This window comes from Nyctereutes procyonoides, unplaced genomic scaffold, assembly GCF_905146905.1.
Source record: "Nyctereutes procyonoides isolate TBG_1078 unplaced genomic scaffold, NYPRO_anot_genome, whole genome shotgun sequence".
NCBI classification, from domain to species: domain Eukaryota; kingdom Metazoa; phylum Chordata; class Mammalia; order Carnivora; family Canidae; genus Nyctereutes; species Nyctereutes procyonoides.
In genome coordinates, this window is record NW_026574970.1 from 3379 (window position 1) to 17003 (window position 13625).

The 13625-nt window shown below is 40.7% G+C and overlaps 1 protein-coding gene across 1 annotated transcript; it reads left to right on the forward strand.

Annotated features, from left to right (window-relative positions):
* Positions 1-1394: 1394 nt before the first annotated feature.
* On the forward strand, positions 1395-11292 carry LOC129507793 (3-hydroxy-3-methylglutaryl-coenzyme A reductase-like). The gene is given in 16 exon segments (XM_055322554.1): positions 1395-1536; positions 1653-1795; positions 1870-1986; positions 2384-2544; positions 2666-2832; positions 2835-2912; positions 3110-3288; positions 4340-4534; positions 5295-5453; positions 5602-5759; positions 6690-6795; positions 9548-9718; positions 10021-10161; positions 10241-10399; positions 10834-10988; positions 11135-11292. Coding segments are annotated over 16 exon segments (2286 nt in total). The 3' UTR covers positions 11190-11292.
* The last annotated feature ends 2333 nt before the right edge of the window (positions 11293-13625 follow it).

Here is a 13625-nt window from a genome sequence, read left to right on the forward strand (position 1 = left end):
ATGGCAGCTCTGGAAACCTGGATTCAGCTCCCACAGTAACTACGGGGCTCTCAGTCTGCAGGGCCTGGAGGCTCCAGGGCGGGGCCGCTGATCTGCTCAGCTCGGGGCAGGAGCGTCCTTGCTGTCCTGGGCCCTCCCAGCCTCTGCCTGTCCCGGGGGGAGGCCGGATCCTGGGCTGTGTCTCCGGAGCCCTGTGCTCTGGGGCCTGCGCTGTTGGATTCGCGCTCCCGCCCCGCAGCCCCCTCCGCGGAGCCGCCGCCCGAGCCCCCCCAGCTGCTCCAGGCCGGGCAGGCCCCTCCGAGCAGAGCCGCGCCCGAGCCCCTCCCAGCTGCTCCGGGTCCCGCCGTGCTCCCGCCGTGCCCGCTACAGCCCTTAGGGAGCTCGGCGCACTCTCCCGGGGCGCAGGTGTCTGTTAGTGTCCCAGGGAGCCTGAGGGCATCCCCGCCCTCCTGGGTCCTGCTCCAACTCCCTGCGGGCCCCTTTCCGCCCGGGAAGGTTGGTGCAGCTCCTGCTCCTCCGGGACGGGGCTCTCCTGTCCTGGGGACACTCGCCCCGGCCTCAGCCCGGCTCCTCGCGGGCCCCTCCCCCTTGGAGGCCTTTTGTTTCTTTATTTCTTTTTCTCCGTCTTCCTACCTTGATAGAAGCGCGAACTCTTCTCACTGTAGCATTCCAGCTGGTCTCTCTTTAAATCTCAGGCCGAATTCGTAGATTTTCAGGATGATTTGAAGGTTATCTAGGTAATTTGGTGGGGACAGGTGATTTGGGGACCCTACTCTTTCGCCATCTTGCCCCTCCCCTCCTCTGTTGAGTTTTTTATATTCTCGTTGGTTTTATAAGAGGGAATAGCTTTTTATTTACATTTCAAAATATTTTTATTTTTAATATGAGTGGCATCAGAAATATGTTTTATATTCAAGTTTATTTGTAATGTTGAGGGAATAAGATTTGGTAGTCGAAGTTCTTTTTCAGCTCTATAATCTGTTAACCTTCTATTTGGGAAGATTACCAAGAGGTAACTTAAACATTTTGTAGTGGGATGTTTGTTAATTTTGGATCTTGAGTTGCCTTTGCATTTATTTAATTTTTTAAATAGATCAGTGAAATTAACTAAAATTATAAGAACATAAATAGATATAGTAGAGGTTACATTGAAATTTGAGTTGAGTAGTGCTCTACAGTATATTACGGTACTGTATCAGGAGTGGCATAGCTGGTAGTAAGTTTAATAAAGAGTCTTTGGTCCACAGGTGCATTGCTTTTCTGGTAAAGAGTGGAATTGGGCCCAGCAATGGGAGGTTTGCTCATGAGTGTAGCCTGGCCTTGTTATTCTTTCCAAACAGAGTGCTACCATGTGGGGAAAGGGGATTATCAGGTGTGTGTGAAGTACAGCAGCCATGCCTGGCAATGTGCGGGTTGGAGATGATGCAGAAGACCAGCTCTCCTTTCTTGAGGGAGCTAGCTATTCCTTCTGTGCTCTAAGGCTTGGCATCACCGCAGAGTTCCTCATTCTTCTTCCAGGAGATAGCAAAGAGCTTCGTATTATACTAATATTTTCTCATATTTGTCTACTGAGAGGAGAAGTCCCTGTGATGTATGCAGCATCAAAAATACATGTACTGTACTAATTATACATTTAATTTTTCTCTAACCAGGGGTGCGTCAACTTGAAATTATGTGCTGCTTTGGCTGTATGTCAGTTCTTGCCAACTACTTCGTGTTCATGACTTTCTTCCCAGCTTGCGTTTCCTTGGTTTTAGAGCTAAGAGCAGTTCTTACTTATGGTATTAACAGAAGAGTAATGTTTCTCATCACATCCATTCACATAAATGAAATCCGTACATTGTAATGTAAGACTGGTTTATTTTGTAGCTTTCTCGGGAAAGCCGCGAGGGTCGTCCAATTTGGCAACTGAGCCATTTTGCTCGAGTTTTAGAAGAAGAAGAAAATAAACCAAATCCTGTTACTCAGAGAGTTAAGATGATTATGGTAACTATATAGTTTTCTTCTTCCTTTAGTATCTTTAGTTCCAGTGTCATATTCTGCTTTTCAACTTTTTTTTCTTCTTCCTATTAGCTTTCTGCAATTTTTGTCTCTTTCATTGATGCTCCTCTACCTTTTTTCTTTCCTTGTGCCTCATTTATTTGAGGGTCTTCCTCTCTCTCCTCTGAACAGATTTTTCAAGTTCCTCTACTTGACGTCTCTTTGAAAACCCATTGTTTGCAATGTTTTCAGTAGTTTAGGGGGCCATTGCCTTAGTCACGGGGCAAGTATAGGGCTTGGTTTTCACGCTGAGGGGAAGCCAGGGGAGACAGTGTCTGCTTATCCAGATGCTAAGGATGAGAAGTTGACATGCAGATACATAATTCATGACCTTTTATTTCAGGCTCTAGGCTTGGTTCTTGTTCATGCCCATAGTCGCTGGATAGCAGATCCTTCTCCTCAAAACAGTACATCAGAGAACTCCAGGGTTTCTTTAGGACTGGATGAAAATGTGTCCAAGAGAATTGAACCAAGTGTTTCCCTTTGGCAGTTTTATCTCTCCAAGTAAGTTCCCCGAGACCTGCTTTGTTGTGTATTAATCATAGCACTCTGTGTTACTAAAAGTTTAGGCTGAGCCTTTCTTATTTCTGAGTAATAACATTTTAATTTGCTTTTTTTAATTTAGAATGATCAGCATGGATATTGAACAAGTTGTTACCCTAGGTTTAGCTCTCCTTCTGGCTGTCAAGTATATCTTCTTTGAACAAGCTGAGACTGAATCTACACTCTCATTAAAAAACCCTATGACATCGCCTGTAGTGACCCCCAAAAAAGTCCCAGATGATTGTTGTAGACTGAACCTGTGCTGGTCAGGAATAGCCAGAAAGTCCATGCAGCAGAGGAGGAGACAAGGATAAACAGAGAAAGAAAAGGTGATTTCTCGTTTGTTTTATTTTCTGTTTTTCCATTCGTGATTTGTCAAGAAGTTTTCATTTTAAAACTTATGTTCAGATCCTTCCTACGGTCTCCTGGGACCGGGCTCAAGGTCTCCAGCGTGTGGTGGGGGAAAGGAAAAACAAAACAAAACCTATGTTCCATGTTGTGAGATTTCTTTCGATCTCTTGAACAGTTGAGGTCATAAAACCCTTTGTGGCAGAAACGGACACCCCAAGCAGAGCTACGTTTGTGGTTGGTAACTCCTCCTTACTTGATACTTCGGTGGAACTAGAGACACAGGAACCTGAAATTGAACTTCCCATGGAGCCTCGGCCTAATGAAGAATGTCTACAGATACTTGGGAATGCAGAGGTGAGGAAAATAAAATTAACTCAAGCTTTATATCTTTCCTAAGAAAAGGAGATTTATTTATTTATTTATTTATTTATTTATTTATTTATTTATTTATTTATTTATTTATTTGAGGAAGAAAGAAATTATAGCTATCAAGTACCTGTTAAGTTCTGGGCGTTGTGTGGTTTACAGGTAGTAAATTATTTCTTTATCTCCCACAACCTTGTGAGATAGTTGGAATTATCTCCATTTTTCAGATGAGAAAGAGAAAGCTGAGGCTCCAGGAAGCTTACTTTCCCAAAGTAATACACTTAGGAAATGGAAAGCTAATAAGATCAAGAGTCCCAAGATTTACTGGCTCGAGGTCAATGCTCTTTGTACTTTATTACTGTTTGCCAGAGAGACAAGCCACTACTCTATTCTCGAGTGTTTTGGGACCTAGAAAAGGTTTAACTCAAAAACAAGCTTCAAAAACTGAAGAAAGTTTTTTTTTTTTTAATTTGCTTTTAAAGTAAGCTTGATGCCCACAAAAAAGCTTGTTTTCCTTTGTGACATGTGAGTGAGTGTTCTGTCTCCATGACCGTCTCCATGACCATATGAGTCCAATCAGGCTTTAATGTGAATATTGTTTTTGTCGTATCTGCTTAATGTGGTTCATTCTTAATTTATGTGCACGTGAGTGAGAGTAGCATCAGGTTTGTTTTTCTTTCACTTTCCCTCATTCCTATTGATGTGCATAGTGATACTTGAATTGTCTTGCTATATACAGAGTTAACACAACTTGGGGGGGCATTGAAATCTTAAGTTTGAATTTATTTTTTTATGAACTTTTGTAAAATTTATTGCTTTGGTTTTACATTTGTTTAGTGTCATTTTTAGAAAGAATTTGCTTTCATTTTGATATTATTTCTATTCAAATCATCTCCTTCAGAACTTCAAAGTTTTTTGGGTTCTCCTCTACTGAGAGTGTTGTTTGTATTAAATGCCTTTATTATGAAGAATATGAAATGCACTTCAAGTTTTTTGTTCTCCTCAAACCAACTCCTCCCCTTTTTTTGCATTTCTTTAGAAAGGTGCAAAATTCCTTAGTGATGCAGAGATCATCCAATTAGTCAATGCTAAGCATATCCCAGCTTATAAATTGGAAACTCTGATGGAAACCCATGAACGAGGTGTATCTATTCGCCGACAGTTACTTTCCAGAAAACTTCCAGAGCCTTCTTCTCTCCAGTATCTACCGTACAGGGACTATAATTACTCCTTGGTATGTTGTTTTCTTGTTTTGAGAAAGTTTGCTTTGTAGCTTTTTAGTCTTTTAGCTTTACTCTTCAGCTTTTTTTTTAGTTTTTCTTGATTAGTCTTTTATATGTACATCGTTGTTTTTTTTAAGATTTTATTTATTTATTTGACAGCACAAGCAGCGGGGGCAGCAGGCAGAGGGAGAAGGAGAAGTATGCTCCCTGCTGAGCAGAGAGCCCAAATGCTTGGGATGCATGGAACTGGATCCCTGGACTCTGGGATCATGATCTGAACCAAAGGTGGACGCTTAACTGGCTGAGCCACCAGGTGCCCCTATGTACATCATTTTATAAAACTTTTTTAAAAATCATTTTACTATAGTTTTGTGTTCTGCTAATGATTACAGATTCTAGAAACTAAAAATGCTTTTCCTGTTATTTGTAGTTATTACTCTGCGATTTTAGTACTTTTAAATACTTTTAAAGAGTAATAAAAGGGGCGCCTGGGTGGCTCACTTGTTTGAGCATCCAACTCTTGGTTTCAGCTCTGGTGGTGATCTCAAGGTCATGAGGTAAAGCCCTGAGTTGGCTCCAAGCTCAGCAGGGAGTCTGCTTGAGATTCTCTTGCACCAACCCCTCAAAATAAATAAATAAAATCTTTAAAAAAAAGAGTAAATAAAAGATTTTGTTGACAAATACGCTAAAGGTTTAAGTTTGAAGACAGTTACTGATGACGAGCTGTTTGCAATAACAGATTTTCACTTGGTGCCAAATTTTACCTTTTAGGTGATGGGAGCTTGTTGTGAAAATGTTATTGGCTATATGCCCATCCCTGTTGGAGTGGCAGGGCCTCTGTGCTTGGATGGAAAAGAATTTCAGGTTCCAATGGCCACAACAGAAGGTTGTCTCGTGGCCAGCACTAATAGAGGCTGCAGAGCAATAGGTGTAAGTTGGCATTTATATATTTGCCTGTTTTATGATATGCGCTTAAGCCAGGCAATGAAAAAAGATTGGGGACAATCAAGGACACCTTTTGGGACAAGCAGAAGTGTTTGCAGGATTAACATGTCCTTCTGTAATATCCTCTGTGTAGCTTGGTGGAGGTGCCAGCAGTCGAATCCTTGCAGATGGGATGACTCGTGGCCCGGTGGTACGTCTTCCCCGTGCTTGTGACTCTGCAGAAGTGAAGGCCTGGCTTGAGACACCTGAAGGGTTCACAGTGATAAAGGAGGCTTTTGACAGTACCAGCAGGTATGTGTGTGGGTTTATATATGCATTTATGTTTATTTCAGAGCCAGTGTTCTCCTCTGTGATTGCTAAACTTAACTGTTAGCCTGTTAACATACTGCCTGCTTCAGGTCACATAACAAAATATTACCTTTAAGACCGTTTATTCAAAATGAGTAATATTTGTGGTTGGTTTACGGGGATGTCGGTGGGGGCATAATGTTGATTCAAATGAATCCATACGAGTAGATAGAAAAAAATAGCGTGAGCTAGTCTCTTTGTGTGTTGGTGTTACAAAGCTCACTTTGATTAGACTGTTACTTTGTCCTAGATGAGTTTTGACTTAGAATTGCCATAGGGAGGAATTGCCTGAAAAAAAGATTTTCCAAGCAGGATAGAAGTAAATATCTGGATAGTAGATTTACTTTGAATACAGAAAATTGATTTATAAAGTAACATAATCAGTACAAATGTTAGCTTCATTTTATTATTATTTTTTTTTAGAGAGAGGGTGCGTGTATGAGTGAGGGGAAGGGCAGAAGGAGGAGAGAGAGAATCTCAAGCAGGCTTCACAGTTCATGGAGCCTGATGTGTGAGGCTGAGATCCCCTGAGTCATGACCTGAGCGAAAGTCAAGAGTTGGACGCTTAACCACCTGAGCCACCCAGGCACCCCATTGATAGCTCCATTTAGTTCAAGTTTATATGTTTGTTTGTTTATTTATTTTTTGACTTTTAAAGTTTGTGTATGATGATGGCTGAGTGCAGCAGCTTTCCCTTCGTGTGGCGTATGAGACAGTTGAATTAGTGTTCTAACATAATGTTAGTTAAAGAAGAAAATAGTAAGTAATCTCCATGAGCATTCTCTTATGTGTAAAATAAATCAACGGAACTAGATTTTTAAGGTAACTTCCATCTTCTCAACAAATCAAAAAAATATTTGGTTTTGGTTACAGATTTGCACGTCTGCAGAAACTTCATATGAGTATGGCTGGTCGCAATCTTTATATCCGTTTCCAGTCCAGGTCAGGTGATGCAATGGGGATGAACATGATTTCAAAGGTGAGCCTGGATAGACTAAAATAGAACTTGCAAGACGATTGACCCAAGGGAGGGGAACTGGTGTCAGGGAGATAAGAGTGGGGAGCAGACTTACTGTTTATGTCCTCCTATATTTTTAAATTTTGTGTCATGTACATATACTACTTACTCAAATGATTACTTGATTGAAAGATTTTTATTGAAAGCTAAATACTGATTCATATAAGTCATCAGGCATTTCTTGACCAGTGTTTGTATTTGATATGTTTAAACTTGGCATTATATATGCTCTGGGTCTATTCAGAAGGCTGAGAAAAATCTTGGGGTTAGTGCTTCTTAACGTGGTCCTATAAATCTTGAAAGCTTGCCTCTTTGAGAGACCTCAAGACTTGTATGTCAGAGGCCAAGTTCATGTGTATAGTCCATTTATTTTAATTATCTCCCCATAAGAAGACTGTATGGTTTACATTTTATTCTACTGATATTTGTTATTTAAAAATATTCACAAATGTGAAGTGTTAAAGTCCATTAGGTTAGCAAGATTTATTTTGTGGTTTACCTGTATATAAGGACTGTTCTGAAAGAGAAAGAGTGACTAAATACATAGGTTTTAAAAGTTGCCAAAAAGCAGTAGAGTGGTTCCTTAAAAAATTAAAAATAGAATTATGATCCAGCAAATCCACTTCTGGGTATTTACCCAGAAGAATTGAGAGTTTCAGAGACTTATTTATAAGCACACCCATGTTCATGGCAGCATTATTCACAATAGCCTAAAGGTAGAAGCAACCCAAGTGTTCATGGACAGATGAATGGATAAATAAAATGTAGTATGTACATAAAATGGGATGTTTTTAAACTCCATTATTAAAATAGGAAAATCTGATATATGCTAAATGAACTTTTGAGGATCACTTGCTAAGTTAAATAATCTGGTTAACAAAAAAGACCAAAGGCTATAAGTAAATTCATACTAATGAGGCACCTAGATTAGTTCAATTCATAGAGACAGAAAGAAGTGGGGAAGAGAAAAGGAAATAGGGAGTTGCTGTTTAATGGGTTTGGAGTTTGTTTTTTAAGATGAAAAGAGTTCTGGAGATGGGGTGCACTACGGTGTGAATGTCCTTAACACTACTCACCTGTACACTTGAAGATAGTTAAGAGGGTAAGTTCCAGGTCACGTGTATTTTACCACAAAACACATTTTTAAAAAATTGCCAGTAAGTATTTTGGTTATTGAGGTACGAGTTATTGATTGAATTAATGTCAGTTAATTGGAAGTCTTGCTTACATTTTTGTAAGTCATTTTCCCAATGACTTTCATTTACAACAGGATTTGCTTTTATGTCTGACTCCTCTTTATTGACTTGGTAACTTGGGCTTTTAGGTAATATGTGAATAACTAGAAGAAGGAATTTATTACATGTTGATCATGGGTTGAGTTACTTACTCCCAGTGACATGATTATGAGTATTATATCCTCACTGAGTATTTTTAAATTCATTTTTAAATTTAGTTAAATTAAAAACTTTTAAATTTATATTCAATTTAGTTAACATAGAGTATATTATTAGCTTCAGGGGTAGAATTTAGTGATTCATCAGTTGCATATAACATCCAGTGCTCACTACATCAGGTGCCCTTGTTAATGCCCATCACCCCTTACCCCTCCCCCTGCACCTTCCCTCCAGCAACCCTCTGTTTCCTAGAGTTCAGTGTTCTCTTATGGTTTGCCTCCCTCTCTGTTTTCATCTCATTTATTTTTCCCTCCCTTCCCCTATGTTCAGCAGTTTTGTTTCTTAAATTCCATATATGAGCGAAATCATACAGTATTTGTTTTTCTCTGGTTTATCTCGATTAGCATAATACCCTCTAGTTCCATCTACATTATTGCAAATGGCAAGATTTCATTCTTTCTGATGGCTGAGTAATACCACTTGTTTATCCATTCATCTGTCGATGGACACATCTGGGCTCTTTCCATACTTTGCCTGTTGTGGACATTGTTGTGGTAAACATTGGAGTGTAGCTGCTCCTTTGAATCCCTGTTTGTATCCTTTGGATCAATGCCTAGTGCAATTGCTGGGTCATAGGGTAGCTAGCTAGCTCTATTTTCAACTTTTTGAGGAAGCTCCATACTGTTCTCCAGAGTGACTGCACCAGTTTGCATTCCCACCAACAGTGCAAGAGGGTTCCCCTTTCTCATCCTCGCCCGACATCTGTTGTTTCCTGAGTTCATTTTAGCCATTCTCACTGGTGTGAGGTGGGATCTCATCGTGGTTTTGATTTGTATTTCCCTGATGGCAAGTGATGAGGAGCGTTTTCTCATGTGTTTGTCGGCCATGTCTATGTCGTCTGTGGAGAAATGTCTGTTTATGTCCTCTGCCCATTTATTGATAAGATTATTTGTTTTTTGGGTGTTGAGTTTGGTAAGTTCTTTATAGATTTTTTATACTAGCCCTTTATCTGATAAATCCTTTGTAGATATCTTCTCCCATTCTAATATTCTCATTATGTTTTCATTTACGTCCTCGTTCATCAGGAACTACAAAGAACTTTGTTTTTATTCCTAGAAACCGTAGAGGTCTATACCTAAGAAATTCATCACTGTGATGGCTAATAAAGCTGCTGTTGTTTTATGCTCACTTTTTTTGAAGTATATTTATTGTATTTAGAAATATTATAGTTACTGTACTTCATTAGTGTTATTAGATGCAAATAAAGCCTCTGATCTATAATAACTTTGTGCATTTTAATTTTGTTGTGCTGTTGACAGGGCACAGAGAAGGCACTTTCAAAACTTCATGAACATTTTCCTGAAATGCAGATTCTAGCAGTTAGTGGTAACTACTGTACTGACAAGAAACCTGCTGCTATAAATTGGATAGAGGGAAGAGGAAAGTCTGTGGTTTGTGAAGCTGTCATTCCAGCCAAGGTTGTCAGAGAAGTGAGTGACTGGATGATTTATTTTGTCACGCTTTCATTGGGTTAAAAATCGGGAAAGGATTCTAACGTTCTAAGTAAAGTTGAATATATGGGCGTATGCTTGATGTTAAAGATGGCTGTTGTATCTTGCCCATGCGTGTGGGGCATTCACATGAGCACGCTGGGCTGGTACTGTGTATTGAGGACAAGGCATCAACAGGGCCATATCTAAACGCTCTTGCTTTACTGAAAAAGACAGATCTGGGTAACATGCCCTGAATCTTCCAGGAGAACATGTAAAATGTGCACAACTCTGTCTACTAGGTATTAAAGACTACCACAGAAGCTGTGATTGAGGTCAACATTAATAAGAATCTGGTAGGCTCTGCAATGGCCGGGAGTATCGGAGGCTACAATGCCCACGCGGCAAACATCGTGACTGCCATCTACATTGCCTGTGGACAGGTGAGGGCTCCCATCTCGACTTCTCTCTTGTACTTCTAAGTGAGAGAAGTTTTATACTCTTCGTTTTTATTTTTTTCAGGATGCAGCACAGAATGTTGGCAGTTCAAACTGTATTACTTTAATGGAAGCAAGTGGTCCCACAAATGAAGATTTGTATATCAGTTGCACCATGCCGTCTATAGAAATAGGAACTGTGGGCGGTGGCACCAACCTGCTCCCTCAGCAAGCCTGTTTACAGGTATGACGCCTCAGCCCCACAGTCTGGGGACTTCCAGCCTAGTTCTGACTCGCTGGGATTCTTTATTTCTGCCCAACAGCACTTCTCACTCATCTGTATTTTAGCTGGTCTTTTCATTCTTTTGCTTCTCACCAGCCGAACCCGGTGTGTCCAAGTAAGCATTTGAGGCATATGTTTAGTACATTGAGAAAGCAAATTAAGAGAGCAAATAAATGTTCATGTCCTCTGAATACGTGCCCCTGCAAACCAGGCTGTGGATGTTATGTTCACTGCGGTGTATGTTATTGCCAGTACTGGCTATCAAATCTTGGAAATTGAGTCCTTCCAATGGAGTCAGGTTCTGTTCTGATGCCGTCGTAGTTCTTATTTCAATTGGTAGAAAAGGAAGTTGTTGCCATAACTTTGAGTCCTGCTGTGTCTCTCCCTGGCTGCAGATGCTAGGTGTTCAAGGAGCGTGCAAGGACAATCCCGGGGAGAATGCCCGGCAGCTTGCCAGGATCGTGTGCGGTACAGTGATGGCCGGGGAGTTGTCACTGATGGCAGCGTTGGCAGCCGGACATCTCGTCAAAAGTCACATGATTCACAACAGGTAAAACTTAAAAGATTTATTTAATGTGTTTCCCCTATACTTAAGATACACGTACAAAACCCTACTATACAGATAGAATAGTTCTAACTTAAAATTCTATACCCTTGATATTTTGTGTATCTCCTCTCTGTCTTTTTCTGTCATAGGTCAAAGATAAATTTACAAGACCTCCAAGGAACTTGCACTAAGAAGGCTGCTTGAATAGCCTGACAGCTCTGAACTGAAACGTGGGCATTGGGTTCTAAAGGACTAACATAAAATCTGTGAATTAAAAAGCTCAATGCGGTGTTGTGTTGAGGATGAATAGACATGATCTGTGAGACGACTACTTGGTTTTTGGCTCTTTCAGAAAGGTCTGGCATCCTTCTTTCCATGCAGATTTCTCAGATCTGAAAATAGTGTAGTGTTTTACATGCCGTGCTCTCTGGAAAGATCTGAACACGGATACCGTGCTTTAAATCCTCACAGATGGTAATCTACAGCTCACTTCTGAAAGAGAATACAAGCTGGCCAAAAGTGTTGACATCCATGGAGTTCATGATGATCAGTGTGAGATTGACCCTCCTCTTCATCCTCCCTTCCCTCCATGGTTGAAAATGGATTTTTAAATTACACTGTAGCTGACAAACTGATTTCATAGTTAATTTATTAAGTCTGGGTTATAGAACTGTAAGAAATAAGAGCTAAGTTTATTTTTTTGTAAACTAATACTTCATTTGGTGCTGGTCTATTTTGATTTCTTTATGGGGTAGCCGTTGTGATTCTTCAGAAGGGGACCTGCTTTCTTCAAGGGAAGAATTACTCTTTTTCCCAAACTACTGAATTATGTGCTAAGCAGTGCTAAATCCTTCTCCGTCAAGAAAACAAATCACCGCATTAATTTCTGCAGGCTATTTGTTCAGAGAGGCTGCTTGTCTAAGTATAGATGTTGGTCTAGATTGCTAGAACATATTTGCTAGCCTAAGGCTTTAAGAAACAGAGTTTTGCCTTCTTCGTTACAGATACCAGGGCTCTTAATAAATACTGCTTAGACACAGGTGGCCCTCTTTATCAAGAACTCACAAGTGTGACCTCTCAGAGCTCAGAGGGTGGAAAACAAGTTTGAAAGAAAAACAGCATTTCTCTAAGCCAACTTTAATTCTTAAAAGACACTTAAATTTATTGAGCAGAAAAATCTAGATGGTTTTTTGTAAAGAACTGTATCAGATCTGTATATGTTGTAATAAAAGCTTCTTATGCTAGGAGTTTATTGAAAGTGTTTAAGACAAATAAAAATCAACGTGTGCACTGATCAAACATTTTAAGCTTGGGCCAGAGAAGGTAGTCCCCTTTAATGTCGCCAGGAAACCCTGGCGTGCTTGTGGAGCCCAATGAAAGGGGAATAGCTTTCAGAGCCCACGAGGTGCCACGTGAATGGCCCCAGAGGAGTCTGCTTCATTCCTGTGGCCAGGAGGTTGGTGACTGAAACGTTCACACAGGGCTCCTCGGTAGACCCACAGAAGCTCTTAGCTTCCTCGGGGTCCGCGGAATTGTTGAATCTTAATTGTTTTTAATGTACAAGTTTTATATAAGTAATAAAGAACTCCTTATTTTATATTACATCTAATGGTTCAAGTGTTGGTCTTGGAGAGAGAAGATGGACTCTGAAGAACATTCCAGTAATGCCGTGGCAGCGTGGAGAGCCTCTGAGTGGTTGTGTCTGCAGTACTGTTGTGGAAGATTGACCTTTGCTGTTGTATGTAAAGTTTAAATTGCTTCTGTTGTGACTTTGAGCCAGTGACTTATTTATCTGAACTTTTCACGGAAGTGGCAGTGAACAGTGTGAGTCTTCATTCTGGTGACTGTAACCAATATCGTCTTGCTAAATTAATGGTTTGTACAATTAACTAAGTTGTATAAATTTGTTATACTTTTTGCCCAGTTCTAGTAAATTATGAAAAGGAAGTGTAATGCTGATCGGTGTAAACAGTAACCTTTTTGTTTGGATTTGCCCTTGGCCGAGAGCCTGGAAGCTTGAAAGTCCGACCAGGGTGGTAACCCAATTCCTGCGAGGTGTCCTGTGACCATTTATCATTTTCCATTATATGCTCCAGTTCCTACAACACTAATGGCAGGCCAGTGTTTTATGAGTATTAAAATAACTTTCTTTATACTTAGGAGAATTTGATTAGTCTAGACTTCTCTCAGCTGGACTGCTTTTGGGTGTTGAGGCAGGAGGGTTAGTTGAGAGGAAGAGGGCATGGAGACCGGGCACAAAGCCAAACGGCCCGTGTACGCTGAAGCTGTATCTGCTTCTTGGGGAGGACGTCCTAGCGTAGGCGCAGCTGGCTGCTTGAGAGGCTGAGTGCCCTCTGCTATAGTCAGTGAAAGATGTGTAGGAGCCACCCCAGAACCAAGACCCAGATACTGGAAAAAGTTTGAATTTTTCTCCTGAACACGTGTATGGTCCGCCCCTGCCAGAGCGGAGCAGGCCGGACAGGTGACCGCGGAGAGTTTTCGTGCCCTTTTCTGCTCTGGTGATCGGATGAGCAGTGGAATGTATATGGCGGGACAGGATTTTTCTTCATCTTGGGAAAGGATAGGGAATTAAATTAAAAGTTACGTCGTCTCCTGTTGAGGGTCTGAGTTCAAACGAGG